Raw genomic sequence first — 15,321 nt, 5'->3', positions numbered from 1 at the left:
CAGCCGTTTCCTTTATATATTTGACCCTTGTGTTTGATTTGGGAGCTGTACCTTCCTCTGGGAGTCAAGGGAATCAGTCAGTGCAATGTGGTAACCTGCAAATGCAAAACCATTACATGCCTGTAATAGACGTGTTACAGGCACACGCCTTAAACCCTAAAAGTTAAAGACCTTGGTGGCTATGCAGAAGTTCTTAGTAAAGTCATGCTTGCCGAGTGTGAAGATGCTAAATTTGGCAGATGTGTCACCCTGTGCCAACTGTAGGTCAAGCATCACTAGAATAGGGGTCATCTTGCCCTAGCTGAGTGGCAGCTCTCGTGTGCTGCTGTCACATCTTCCTTACAGGAGGGTCACTCCTTAAAATAATTGGCCTGTAGGAAATGTTTCCCTAAAAAGAATTCTACATTTTTAAAGAATTGCTTAAAGGATCCACAGTCCAAATTCAGATTGAAATGCTTCTTAAACCGTGTAAGTTGTCTTTGAGATCTATTTATACACAGCTATTCAAGAATATGTTTGCTTCCTCTGCAAGAGGATTCACGGGTCTAAAATGAATAATCTAGTTTGGGGGAAGCAAACAAGTGAAGTGTATTAAGCTTACTGTTAATATCCTCTGGGAAATGAAGTGCATATTTTTAGGGGTTGCCTTGTAAAGTCGGTGATTTGAGCTGTGTCAAATGCTGGTCACATTTTCCTCCAGTGAACAGGGTGGCCGGTGGTTGTCAAAGTCTGAAGGCTCCAAAGCACAAGCCAGTAAATAGCCAGCCTCTCTGCTAATTTACGAGCAGCCATGACAATTTTCTTACATTTACCACTTCCCACATCTCTCCTCTGGAGTGTTGTCTGGAGTGCCTTTTTAGAAAAATGATTTGAGATGAGAAGGAGGAGGGGAGGGGGAAATTTAAAAATAGGGCTTCCCATTCACTACACAGTGAGCCCCTTAAGACGGTCCTGTGTGTACAGTGAATGCTATACCTAAAAATGTCCTCAGTGGGCTAATTCATGATTCTTCCTTAGTTACACTTCTTGAAATCTCAGCAAAAAGAAATCTATTTACTTCAGTGGGTGTTAAGTGAAATCCAGAAATAATTACTACTAGTTTAAGACTTCTGCTACATTAAATATCACAAAACATGCATATGATAAGCATATACTGTTTTACTTTCAACTAAAATGTAAAACCCTAATAAATATTCATCATTTATAATCTTCGAAATGCAGAGTAAAACCAGTCACTAACTGTAACACCACATAGCACTGGGACAACAAAGGTTAATTGCTGCATCCGTGTCTTGGTAAAGATAGAGAGTCTGCGGGAGTCTCGCACATGATTGCTGGCCACCCAAAGCGGCACAGTCACTTTGGAAAAGTCTCACAGTTTCTGTAAAGTTGGAGATGCTCTTGCTTTGGGTCTCAGTAGACTTTCTGTTACTCTGGCAAGATACTGAAATAAAGAACTCAAAAGAGAAAGTCTGTTTTGACTTCTGGTTTCTGAGGTTTCTCTGCATGGCTGGTTGGTCAGTAGGTTTTGGACCTCTAATGAGGAGGCAGTATACCATGCTGGAAGCACCGAATGAGGAAACTACCATCCTCATGGAGGCCAGCATGGAGAGATGACAGCCCAAACGTACAGGAGCATGAGTGGAAAAATAAACTGTGGTCTAGCTTGTATTGGAATACTGCTTAGCCTCAAAAGGCGTGGTCTAATGGATACAAGCAATATTAAACCTGAGTCCTCTGGAAGAGCAGCTAGTGTTTGCTCAACTACTCCTGTAGAGAATTATGGCATAGTGTGAATTCAGTAAATGGAGTTCATTTCGTTTAAGGAAATAGCACTTTTAAGAATGAAAATAGAGACATTCTGCGGTCGGGTAGTGTGGATGATCCAGGGAAGTGTGAAGTTGGGAGTTGGAAGTGCAGGAGTACCCAAGGGTACCCGAGTTGCATCATGATGGAAGCACCTGGTGGGGAGGTCCTAGTGTTGCCTGCAAACACTTCTTGCCTGTAAAGATCAGTTTGAAAATGGTGGAATAATGTGTGTGGCATACCTTAGCTCCTTAAAATGTTTAGAATTCAGTGTCGGAATCTAACACATTTAACCAAAATTTTGTCAGTGTACTTATGGACTTTGTATTCAGGGATGTTCACACATGGGAGGAAAGCAGACATCCTGAGCCTGAAGGGCTACCTGGGACAGCCTTTGCTGTGAATTCAGTAAAAGGACAATGACTTTGCTGTGTAAGGGCTGTTTTCCACACTTGCATGGCACCCATCAGGCTCCCTGATGCAAAAGCACCAAGCACACCAGTGCTGTGGAGAAGAAGGCATGATTCTCTTAGAAATGAATATGAAGAAACTGAAGAGAGGAAGAAGGGTAGGAAACAATGACATCATCTACCCAGATGGGAAAGCTGGGCAGTCAGAAGGATCTGGAGAATGGGAGATGAAATGATGAGGAAGGCTAGAACCTACATGCAGACACAGGCAGACTGGGGCAGGATGGTAAAAACAGAAACAAAACACAAGTGGGCCTGTGGACTCTGGGACATGTGCCATCCTTAGATACTCATTGGCCCAAGGTCAGTTCGAAGGCAGCCTACTCTCCACCTAAAAGACTAAGTAAGTATGGTTTGGTTAATCTGCTGCTGCTGCTGAAACTTGAACCCGCCTGGCTTTCAGCACAGTCAGCTCAGACACCCTTGGAATTTGCAGAACATCAAAGTCACGACTGAGGCAGCTGCCACTCCCATGGCTTCCGAGAAATCCTTTATGGCTCTGCAGAGCTCCAGGAGGCGAAGAGCTCTTGCCTCCATGGATTGCAGAGTTGCTAAACTACATTGTTTTTGAGGAAAGACCCGAGGTTGCTGCAGATGGGAAAGAATATAGCCACTCTCCCAGTTTGTTTATTAGATGTGAAGTGATTAAGACCTGGAGATAGGAGCTCTATCTGTTCATGAGTTAAGTTAGTCTGCTCCTCACTAGAGCTCCAAGGACCGTCAGATTAATATGGGGTGGGGGAGCATCTATAATGAGCAACTGCAGAGCCATCCCCTGAGATGGCTGCTGGCATATGGTTTTATAGAGTTTTATTTGAACACTGGAAAGGCAGCCACAAGCACTGGCCTTGTGACAGCGTCAGAGTCACTTGAAGCATGACCACGGGACAATGAACAAGTGCAGTCACCCCACTTTGGGCACGTGATCCCATGTGCTTTTAATCCCAAGAAAAATGAAACTGTGAAACATAAATGAGAATCGGAAAAACATGAAGTTCAATATTAACACCTAGAAGGCAAATGCCAATTAAGAATGCTGGAATGCGTCTTACCCTTCCGCGAAGGAACTCCCCTGCTTCAACTCCCCATGGCCCTCATAACAGCAAAGTCCATTGTAACTTTTAGTAATTGGTTTTTTTATTAAAACAAAAGGAGTACAGTATAAATTTTAGCAACCAGGCTAAATAGGCATTAAAGACCGTGGGATCCAACCACAATTCATAACATCAATCCTTTGGGAAAAGGATTCTAAGTGCTCAATAACTACCTTACAAATAGACTTTGGGCTCATAGTCCCCTTGAGAATAAGGAGCTGTGTGCAGTGGCAATGCCTTCCATCGATTCGTCTGAGAATGGCACCAAAGGGACCTATATTCTTCCATACATGTGTGGTGAACTCAGCGAGTCTGGGTTTGATCAAAGATTATTGCTGGGTAGACACAGAGAGCGTGCGAGTTAAAACCAAGGCAAATACACAATAAAGCCAAGGGTGGAGCTACAAGGATAGAGCTGCAGTGGTGTGAGAAGTTTAAATCTCCAAGACGAAGGCAGCGGTGTGAACGGATAGAGTGGGAAGAGACCATTATGGAAAGTGAGCTGAAGCTACTACAGGCAAGAAGGCCACGAGGTAAGAAGGAAGAATTGAAGGACCAATCACTTTAAAGGAAAACACAACAATAAGTGTACCTGAAAGGCTGGCTAGACTATATCAACATCAAGGAGGTACCCGACCCCCAAGATCAGTGTATGATTTCCCGTCGATATGAAAAGGGAATGTTTAAAATCATTACCTAACTACATCAATTCATTTGAGTTGAGAACAATAATTTATGCGCCTGCTGTGGCTTAGTGTGGGCAAAGGACGACAAGTGGAGTTGACGTCATCAAGCTTGCAAGTTACTATAATTCCAGCCAACAGACACGAAGCAGAGCAAGGTGGCGAGGCAGGACGTAATGATGGCGGCACACAAAATGCTCAAAGGATATATCTGCTGCCTTACTCAGTTTTCACTTTTGTATATACCATGTTTTTGTAAGGTGTCATCTCGGTTGCACTGTCAGATTCACAAGAGCAAGTTACATAAAGTGTGTCTGTCTGGGTTGTATTTTTATTACCTCTGTAGAATGGTAGTTACTCTGATTGGGTAGGTATTGATTAGTTGATTAAAATAAGTTTAGGTCGCAGAACTGTTTTACGGAACTAACATGACTGATTGCTTGAGAGAAAGGCACGACGTGTGCACTGAAATCTATGTGAGAAAATTCATGATCAGTAGAATTTAAAACCAGAAGCGTCTTAGTAATGTTTGGTTCTCTTTACAAGTTGAGAGGGCATCCACAGTGGATGTGCAGTTTGATGTTAAGACAGCCGTAGGATGCTGCCATTCACTTTTATATGTGTCCTGCTGTACGAGTATTGTCCTGGCTTCTCACTGTGTCAGAGGCTGATGCTGTGTGAATGTGCCCCTTCAAGGTCATGTGTTGGAAATTCAGTAATATTGTTGGAAGGTGGTACCCAGTGATAGGTAATTGTGAATGGGCTAATGCCAGGTAAAGAACTTAAGGCTTTGAGTTCTCTCTCTATCTGTCTGTCTGTCTCTGTCTCTATCCCTTCCCCGACTCTGTCCCATAACTGCCCTTCTGCCATGAAATGTCACAGCGTGGAGGCTTGTTAACAAATTCTGTCTTCCTCATCTGAGACTTCGAGCCTCTATCACCAGTAGCCAATGCATGTATGTTAATTATAGACTAAGGTATGCTGTGTTTACATCACAGAACAGACCAATACTATGACTTTCTCCCATGCGCTGTGCAGGCATGTGTAGCTGAGTTCTTCATGCTCTCCCATAAGGTCTCTTCCAAACCTTAAACATGGCACCAGTATCGCTCTTCCAGTCACTGTGGTCTTGCGGTGCTGTGGTTGTTTCATCCAAGTGTCTATGGTGACAGGAACCTGATACAATACTCACCACCTCAGCAGCTACCTTGTGGTTTAGTCTGTCTCTCCTACTAAAGCAAACCCACCAAGAGCCCTGAGGCTAGAACAGGCATTTTCTTCACGGCTCTGCGGGCTTGGAAGTCAAGATCAAGATAAGATGTTGGTTTACAAATGGTTCTCATCTTGCTGTGTCCTGCATATGATGGGGAGGAGGAAAAAGGAGAAGGAAAAGAGAGGGGGAGGAGGAGAGAGGATGTATTAGTTAGGGTTTTACTGCTGTGAACAGACACCATGACTACGGCAAGTCTTAATAAAACAACATTTAATTGGGGCTGGCTTACAGATTCAGAGGTTCAGTCCATTATCATCAAGGTGGGTGCATGTCAGTATCCAGGCAGGCATGGCCCAGGTAGAGCTGAGAGTTCTACGTCTTCATCCAAAGGCTGCTAGTGGAAGACTGACTTCCAGGCAACTAGGGTGAGGATCTTATACCCACACCCACAGTGACACACCCATTCCAACCAGGTCACACCTATTCCAACAAGGCCACACCTTCAAATGGTGCCACTCCCTGATCCAAGGATATACAAACCATCACAGAGACAAGAGAGGGGAGGGGAGAGAAGAGATGGGAAGGAGAGGGAGGGAAGGGGAGGGGAGGGGAGGGGAGAGAACTCAAGCATGCTTAGGTTTATTTATTACCTCACACTAACCCCATCACAGGGACTCCCTGAAGCTCTGCTTGCTAACAGGGCTTTGGTTTAGTAATTTGGAAGTATTCGGGCAACACCTTTTATAGTTAAGACTTGGGAAGAGACTCTCAGAAAGAGTGGATGTGAGTGCCCCCTCTGTTCCAGGGCCTCTGTTGCTGTGGAAATCCCGGAACCTTTTCAGGTCTTTCTTTTGCTTGCGTGCACCTCCAAGAATCTTAGCTTGCCCAGGCACCGTGGCTTAGTCTGATTTCTGCTCTGTAGCAGAATATCCAGGCTGAGTGGTTTGTGAACAAAAGAAATGTATTTGACTCATTGTTGCATGGGCTGGGAAGTTCTGGTTTAAGGGCCACATCTGGCAAAGGTCTTTGTCTTAGTTAGCATTTCTATTGCTGTGATAAAACACCAGGACCAAATGCAACTTGAGGAGGAATGGGGTTCCTTCCGCTTACAGCTCTCATGTCACACTGCATCATCAAGAGAAGTCAGGACAGGAATTCAGAGCAGGAACCTGGAGGCAGAAACTGAAGCAGAAGGCATGGGGAGTGCCTCGTAGCTTGTTCAGCCTGCTTTCTTACAGCATCCAGGACTACCAGCCCACAGGTGGCACAGCTGGCAGTGAGCTCTGTGGTCACACAATCATCAATGAAGGGAAGACCCCACAGGCTTAATCACAGGCCCACCTGGCAGGGGCCAATCAGTTTTCTCAACTGAGAGTCTCTGTATCCAAATGTATCAAGTTGCAAAAGTAGCCTGCACAGTCTTCCTGCTCTGTCTTCCTTATTAGAAGAGCAAGAGTGAAGGAGACAGCTGCTTAAAAAAAAAAATCCACCCTGGCAATACTTCTGTCAATTCATTCTGGGGACAGTGACCTGATGACCCTTATTAAGTCTCACTTTTCAATACTGCCATATTGAGATGAAGTTTCCACATGAACTTTGGGGACATGTTCGGTCCATAGTATCGCCCTTCCGTCCTTTAACTTCCCACTGCTCATTCTTATTTTGAAAACATCCTCCTAATTCTGGCCCCAAAGCACGCCCCCTCCCCCACCCCCACCCCCACCCCCACCCAGGCTGATAGGCATTCTGCAGCCAAAGCTGAGGTCTCTACCTGTGATGACAAATGGCTATTGGTGTATAGTCTATCCTCATGCATAGTCTCGAAACAGCCTAAACAGGAAAGCTGGCCTCCCTAATCCCCCCCCCCCCCCATGTCTCTATGCTATGACCTCTTCTGAAAACTATGATCTCTGTGTCTCAGGGAACTTAAACCATCAGCTTTTTCCTTTTCATGACAAAGCCTACCCGTGGGCACCCCCTGCCTGGGATAGAAGGCACTGAGCTAGACTGCGGTCTGAGGTAGCAACAGGACCAGATCACGTGCCTTCAGTGTTGTGGTCTCAGGAGAGTTTCCTGTCCTGCATGAGTAGATGCCTGGCAGAATTGCCCTGTCTTGGCGAAGAGGGAAAGCTTTTCTTCTTCTGTCCACCCAATTGCTAAAGGTCAGGTTGCTCCATAGATAAATAAAGTTGCTTCTAAGGTGCTTGTTTGCCACTCAGAATGATAGAGCTAAGGGTGAATGAAATGCATACTGTTTCTATTTTCTTTTTCTTTCTTTTTTTATTAGATATTTTCTTCATTTACATTTCAAATGCTATCCCAAAATTCCCCTATACCCTATACCCTCTGCCCTGCTCCCCTACCCACTCACTCCAACTTCTTGGCCCTGGCGTTCCCCTGTACTGGGGCATATAAAGTTTGCTAGACCAAGGGCCTCTCTTCCCAATGATGGCCGACTAGGCCATCTTCTGATACATATGCAGCTAGAGTCAACAGCTCCGGGGTACTGGTTAGTTCATATTGTTGTTCCACCTATAGGGTTGCAGACCCCTTCAGCTCCTTGGGTACTTTCTCTAGCTCCTCCATTGGGGGCCCTGTGTTCCATCATATAGATGACTGTGAACATCTACTTCTGTATTTGCCAGGCACTGGCAAAGCCTCAAAAGAGACAGCTATATCAGGGTCCTGTCATCAAAATCTTGCTGGCACATGCAATAGTGTCTGCATTTGGTGGCTGATTATGGGATGGACCCCTGGGTGGGGCAGTCTTCCAACATCAAAGTAAATGGAGAGAAGTTGGAAGTAATCCCACTAAAATCAGGGACTAGACAAGGTTGCCCACTTTCTCCCTACCTATTCAACATAGTACTTGAAGTCCTAGCCAGAGCAATTCAACAACAAAAGGAGATCAAGGGGATACAAATTGGAAAGGAAGAAGTCAAAATATCACTTTTTGCAGATGATATGGTAGTATATACAAGTGACCCTAAAAATTCCACCAGAGAACTCCTAAGCCTGATAAACAGCTTCAATACAGTAGCTGGATATAAAATTAACTCAAACAAATCAATGGCCTTTCTCTACACAAAGGATAAATAGGATGAGAAAGAAATTAGGGAAACAACACCCTTCACAATAGTCACAAAAAATACAAAATATCTTGGTGGGACTCTAACTAAGGAAGTGAAAGATCTGTATGACAAGAACTTCAAGTCTCTGAAGAAAGAAATTGAAGAAGATCTCAGAAGATGTTTCTATTTTCAATGGAAATCCGTGTAACTTTGACTGCAGGGCATTACTCTGTTATTCAGCTCTTGTGACACTGACAAAGCCTGCTCAGTGGTGGCATCCATTCACTCTCATGTGCGTTTTCCTCAATCCAAGCCATTCCTCATGACTAAAGCTGCACTGAGTGTGAGCTGAGTGCCGAACCTGCTCGGTTCCTGATTCATGTCAGCTCACTTGTTCACAGTAAAGATGTAGGGATGTGTTCTAAGCCCCATTTTATACATGGAATAAATGCCAAGTGTCAAAGAGGAGGTGGTAAGTCGGGAGTTAGGAATAAAACAAACTAAATTATATTGATTTTTATTCAAAACTAAGATGTCCAGCCATAGTGTGAGGATCCAGAGCATACACCCATATGAATCTCACTGAGAGTGGAAACTGGGTAGAGAGGGAGTGGGAAGCAGTTTCTCACAGTTAGCAACAGCAGCAAGCTTCAGTGGAACCAGGGCAAGAAAAATGCCCGTCCATTAAACCCACCACTTCAAAACCATAATTTAGGTTACCGGAAGGTAAATTACATGAAAATGTAATTTCATAGACAAAAGATCTATTGTCCAGAAAGAATAATTTCAGTGTATTTTTGTGCTTTCTGAATAAACATAAGCTTCATTCCTAATCAGCCAAAAGGTGCATTCTTCTCTTTAAGCCCATACATTCCTCTACATAAGAACATCTTTTATTAATTATGGGAATGACTCTCACGCTTTGCCTGTAACAATAGACACCCCACAGTGTTTGCTTAGGCTGGTGGCAGTGGCTTGGTTGTTATGGGCAGTTTATTTAGATTAGATAGTTTCTTCCATGTGAGAATGACCAGCTCATTTCTTATCTCCATGATACATGGAGGCACGAGTATAATCTGAAGCACTCAGTAGATATGGAAGTTTATCTCCTTATATACACATATTTTTATATCACATCTCTACTGGGCTGTTTAAAGCTTTATCTTATGCAAACTGAGAAATGTTGGTTTTTGTCATGTAAGCTCCAATAGTGCTTTTTGCCCCCAAAAGCATATGTGCTTTTCTGGAGGTTCCTTTTCTAAGAGCATTAAAAGAATATATATATGGATATGTGTGTGTGTCTGTTTACATATATGTATATAATATATACATACATGTGTATATGATATATGCACATACACAAATATGTGTATAATATATGATGTATATAATGGACATATACATATGCATATAAATAGTTATATAATATATGCATGTACAATGTATATATATATATATATATATATATGACAAATATACATACTTACATGTATGTGTGTTTATGTAAAGAGACTGACAATCCCATTGGAGAAGAGTTTCATTTCACTAGACTGTATACTTTAGCCAGATTGAATCATTGTGAATAACGAAGGAATCTCACTCTGAGGATGTTTTACCATCAAACAGCCAAAGAGTGCATGCCAATGTTGGACTGGGTGTATTTCCATGTTCCATGTACTCATTTCAACAAACTTCTAAGTTCACCTTTTCTGTATGAAGCCCACAAATGTTCTCTTTCACTTTTTCAAGGCAACAAGGGCGGCCATCACTCAGCACTGCACAGATCTTGGAAATTTGCTGGGCAAAGAGAACGATGTGGCCCTCATCATCGATGGCCATACCCTGAAGTATGCACTCTCCTTTGAAGTCCGCAGAAGTTTCCTGGACCTGGCGCTCTCATGCAAAGCTGTCATCTGCTGCAGGTGAGAATTCTCGGGTTGTGCCCAGTCAATGATCTTGATGGGTCTGTGCTGTGGGCTTTGGTAGAGGATGATAAGCAGAAATTCTAGGTTTCAAATTCCATGTTAAAATTAGAAAAAGCTACACAAAAACCTAAGTGTATCTTCAGCTGTTGTCTCCTAGATTTTTGCTCAAAGCAGGAAGTAGCTCAGATGCGTTTGTTTCTTGCCACTCCATGCAATGGCAGTGTGCACATTTAGTATGAGTCTTCTCTCCCAGTTAAAGCTCTCTGAAAACAGCTTTGAAGGCACACCCAATGGCGTACTTAATTATAGCAATAAGTACTTCTTAATCTAGTCAAACGAACAATTAGAATTAACCATTACGCCACTCATCCAAAAGTCTTCATTGGTTCTTTGTGGAGTCTGGGAAGACTTTTGCTGCTAACATTCTATTGACTGTACATACGTGGAGGTCCCCTTCAGATGGGGATTTGGAAGTCAAAATTATAAAAATAATCCACCAGGAAGATAAAAGACCATGCTAGTCAAAGGGACCATGGCAGCCAGAAGGGTGAAAGGCATGCTGGGAATCCTGTTTTCTATAGTTTCTTGTTGCATCTAAGATGTTGAATTGCTAAGTGGATGGGGCTTGATCTGTGTAAGTACTTCAACACTGAATGCCATTATTCTACCTGATCCTTGTGTCTTGGCCAGTCACTTCTGTCTGCCACCTGCATTGTTCACCAAGGAGCAGGCCCCAGCTTGTTTGTAGCTGAAGCCAACAGTAGAACCAGGGATAGCAGAAAGTCACATGGACCAGTCTAGTAAACTGCAACTCAAAGCTAACATGCTAACTTCTCATAGATGCTTTCATGGGAAAATCAAAATGTGCCTATCTGGGTCTCCAAGGGACAATCAAGGAGGCCTAGAGACCGCAGGAATAGACTCCTTCCTAGCCAGTTGCTTAATGCTAAAGAAAAATGCTTCTTCCTCTTGATCAGGTTGCCTTCGCCTGGCTTTGTGGGTTACATAGGTTCAAACCTTAGCATCACACAACAAAGAGCTCAAACTGCAATAGGCACTGAGAGCCAGTTTCAAGTTAAGTTTTTTAAGTTATTAAGTTATGACCATCAACTGCACGCAAATGTTCATTAGAAAGAAGACCGCAGGTGGTTTCCTGCTTCCGTGATCGCAGATAGTTCTTGGCTGATCTCCCACTCTGATTTAAAAATAACAAAAACTGAAGGCAATACTTTATAGACAAAGCACCCAGGTGCTTCACCTGTGTTTAGAAATGTAAGCCAGCCAAATTTCATGTGACTTTTACACAAAAAGTTGGCTTTAATTCTCACTTTCCATATTGAAAATACAATCATTTTTAAGTTACTCTCTCCTCTAAGTAGAGTAGAAAAAGGATTTTGCTTTTCAAAATGAATTTGTAAATGGTTGAAGGTTGTATAAGAATTAAAATGTTATTATATATAAGAAGGCCCTCAAACTAAGACAGACTTGAGTAGTAAGAAGGGAAACCATGGACCATGAACTCTGCAGGTCCCCAGGCAGCCCAGGCATCTCCAAAGATCTCATCTCTACCCTCTCTACACTGAAAACCTCTCTGTATTCCAAGAGCAGGAACCCCATCAAGACACCCTCCAGTCAGGAACACAGGAACTCAACTGTAGTCTCAGCTACTCAGAAAACTGACACAGAAGGATGACTTGAGCCTAAAATATCAAGCCAGTTTGTAGAACAGAGCAAAACCCTATCTCAGTCTAAGATCTTTCTGAGTGATGCGTCTCAGGCATTCAGGTGCGCCTGCTTCAGCTGATACATGCTCGAACAGCCACTCCATTACTATTCAGGTAAATGAGAACAAATGAGTCTTTACTTGTATAATTCCTGACCTTGGAAGTTTCTTATGTATTTTTGATTACATTATACCCAATTTTGCTAATTACAGTTTGCTGTGCTTCAATATTTTCTATGCAGTTGAAATTTTTAGCGAGGTCGTATGTAACCATCAGGATGGATGCCAGTCAATTTACTCTCAGGGCTCGTAGGTTTGTGTTCTTTGTTGCTTTGTAAACTTCCACCCAAAATTCAACTTCAGTTGTGAGTTTGATATTTGCGTTGTACATTCTAGGTGTTGTGTGATAATTAAAGATGTGTGGCCCCTGCTCTTCTGGAACAGTGTTTTAGAGCATTGGTGCTAATTCTTTGCAACTGCCTTACACCCTCAGTGAGGCCGAGGTGTCCCACACTTCCATTCATCATAAGCAACTGGCACATTCTTTTTTGATTCCTAGTTCTTTTTAGCATTTGTTGTCGATGGTTGGTTTGTTCTAGTCTTCCTCCCTGTTGCTTTGAAGAAACACTGACCAAAAGCAGCAGCCTTGGTGGAGAAAAGGGTTTCCTTGACTAACAGGTCATAGTTCATCATCAAGGGAAGCCAAAGTAGGAACTTGAGGCAGGAACAGAAGCAGAGACCATGGAGGAATGGTGTTTAAGAGCTTGCTAATTTTTTTTATACAGCCCAGGTTCACCTGCCCATGGGTACCATGCCCATAGTGGGTTGGGCCCTACCACATCAATAGTTAATCAAGAAAATGCCCCCACGGACTTGCCCTCAGGTTCATGGGAGGCAAATCCTCAGCTGAGGGTCTGTCTTTCCTGGTGACTCTAGTCTGTGTCAAGTTCACAAAGACTAGAGATGTGGGGAGAGAGAAGGGATTGTGCATGCCACAGTGCACCTGTGAAGGTCAAATGCTAAATGCATGGAGTCCATCCTCTCCCACCTGTAGCTGGGTTCTGGAGACTGTACTTGGGTTGCAAGATGGTGATCTTGGTGCTCCTGTTGGTTACTGCCTGAGGTCATTCTTTTTTTTCTATTGCTGTGGCCCTCTGGCATCTCCCCACATATACTACTGTGTCTGCTGTATTTCTGGAATCCTCTGAATGTTTTCCTGAGGTTTGGAAACATGGCCCATCATAGCCTCTTCTATATGTCTTCTCCTTATGTGCCTCTCTGTTCTCGGTAACAGCTTTACAAAGAACCATTCAGAGAACCGGGGAAGGGAATGGGGGTGTGCACTGCAGCATAAATGTGCCAGATGATGAAACATAGACACAAAGAATTAGAAACAAATACTTATGTACATGTATTTATAGTGGCATTGTTCACCGTAGCCGAAATGTGTAGACAACTCAATTCACAAGTGGATAAGCAATGTGAGGTCTATCTGGACAATCGTATCCAGCCATAGAAAGACGTGAGCCACTGGCACGTACTGCAGAGTGCTGAACGTCAAAGCTACGGTTGGCAAAGGAAGCCAGTTGCAAAAGAGATGTCATATAGCAACATTGCATCCCTGTGGGATATCCAGAGTGGATGAGCCCACAGAGCTAAGCAGCTAAGCGAAGAGGGGAAGGGGGCAGCTGCTTCGTAGGTGCAGGCTTTTCCTTTAAAGTCACTGAAATGTTCTGGAGCCTCGAGCTGAGGGTGGTCGTGTTGTGATTATGCTAAGCACCATTATATGCTTAGTCTTTAAAGTGTTGTTCGAGAGATTTGTTTTTACTTCTTTATTTGTGTGTGTGTGTGTGTGTGTGTGTGTGTGTGTGTGTGTGTGTGTGTGTGTGTGTATGTGTGTGTGTGTTTACCTGCCAAGGGCATCTTATCTCATGGAGCTAGAGCTGAGGTTAGAGGCATTTGTAAGACACTCAGTTATGGGTACTGGGAACTAAACTCAGCTCTTCTGGAGGAGAAGCAAGAATCTTAACTATGAAGACATCTCTTCAGCCCTTAAAAGGTGAATGTTATATTCTGTTAATTTTTTATCACAATAAAAGTAGATATGTGAATAAAAGAATTTACCTAATAAAAATTAAATTTCACTGAGCTAAAGAGAACAAAATATGGGTCAAGTAATCAAACAAACAAAAATTGTTCCTAGGCCATTCCCCCAGTGCAAGAAAACCTGAACCTGAGAACTTTACCAGCCACTGAGGGATTGTGATGGGCAGTCAGGACCAAGACCGACAGCGTCCTGGTCAGCTTGCACATGTTATCCCTAGCACACACCCATCAAGCCAGGAACACGCTGGTGTCCCAGACTTTTGCACTCCTGCATTCTTTGAGCACTTTAAACGCAAAACATCTCAGTAGCATTGGCAGGTTACCTCCGTCTCTACTCTACTCTTGGGGTGCCAACAGGACTTAAGAATTGCTGCCTCCCTCCTTGGTGGTTCCACTTCTCACCTCATCATGAGGGCCTTTTGTTGCCATCAGTAGAGATGGGATCATACACAAGCTAGGAACCTTTTGCGACAGAAGTCTAAACACATCTCATGGACAAGTCTACACTGGATGTACATGGTAAGGGCCGCAGAGGCCATGATTCGTATTCTTGGGTGTGTTTAGACTTCTGTCTATAGCTTCTGTCCAAGTCTAAGCCACATATACAAAGTAGGAAATAAAGTTCAGAAGTTCAAGTCTTTTCATCTGTTGGTTCCTGACAAGCATTGCCTTTGTTTTTCTGTTTGTTTTGGTTTGTTCATTTTACCAATGGGTAAATAAATGGCTATAACTCATCTTGCACGTGGTCTGAGACATAAAGGGAAAAGCCGGCATGGGGGTTGATCTGACGTCATCCGTGGTCTGTCTAGCTGGCCGTGCCTGTTACTTCCCTCACACATGTGTAATACTCCCGGTACTCAGTTTTACTAACAGTTTGCCTAGTTTAGGGCCTTTCTCTCTAGTTACAGAGGGTTTGTCTCTATCCAGAGGAGAATGAATGTGGAGCCCACTCACAACGAGAGCAGGAACGGCTTCTCCGTTTCCTTATTGTCCCTTTTGCTTTGAAGTTCTTTGTTCTTGTCAAAATGGAAATAAATTTCAGAGCACAGTCTAGTGGCAGGTGAGCAGACTTTTGACCCCCTGAGAGCATTCAGAGACGTTAAGTGGCTGCCTCATCAGGAAGAGAATCATGAGAGGCTCATCAGTGTCTCCCATGTGAGGAAGACGGCAATGGCCTCTCCACAGACCCCTACGAGCGCAGGTGACGATGGTGGCCCCTCAACAGTGCCT

At 43.5% G+C, this 15,321-nt stretch overlaps 1 protein-coding gene across 1 annotated transcript in view; it reads left to right on the top strand.

Moving 5' to 3' along the window:
- The window catches only part of Atp8a2 (ATPase, aminophospholipid transporter-like, class I, type 8A, member 2), a 439,384-nt gene that overhangs the window by 151,649 nt on the left and 272,414 nt on the right, over nt 1-15,321 (top strand). Inside the window, exon 24 of the mRNA NM_015803.3 lies at nt 10,087-10,259. Within this exon, the coding sequence (NP_056618.1) occupies nt 10,087-10,259 (173 nt within the window). The remainder of the gene's footprint in view (nt 1-10,086; nt 10,260-15,321) is intronic.

Source organism: Mus musculus, chromosome 14, assembly GCF_000001635.26.
Source record: "Mus musculus strain C57BL/6J chromosome 14, GRCm38.p6 C57BL/6J".
Lineage (NCBI taxonomy): Eukaryota > Metazoa > Chordata > Mammalia > Rodentia > Muridae > Mus > Mus musculus.
Note: the sequence above shows the minus strand (reverse complement) of the source record. Positions and strands in the feature narration are given on the sequence as shown.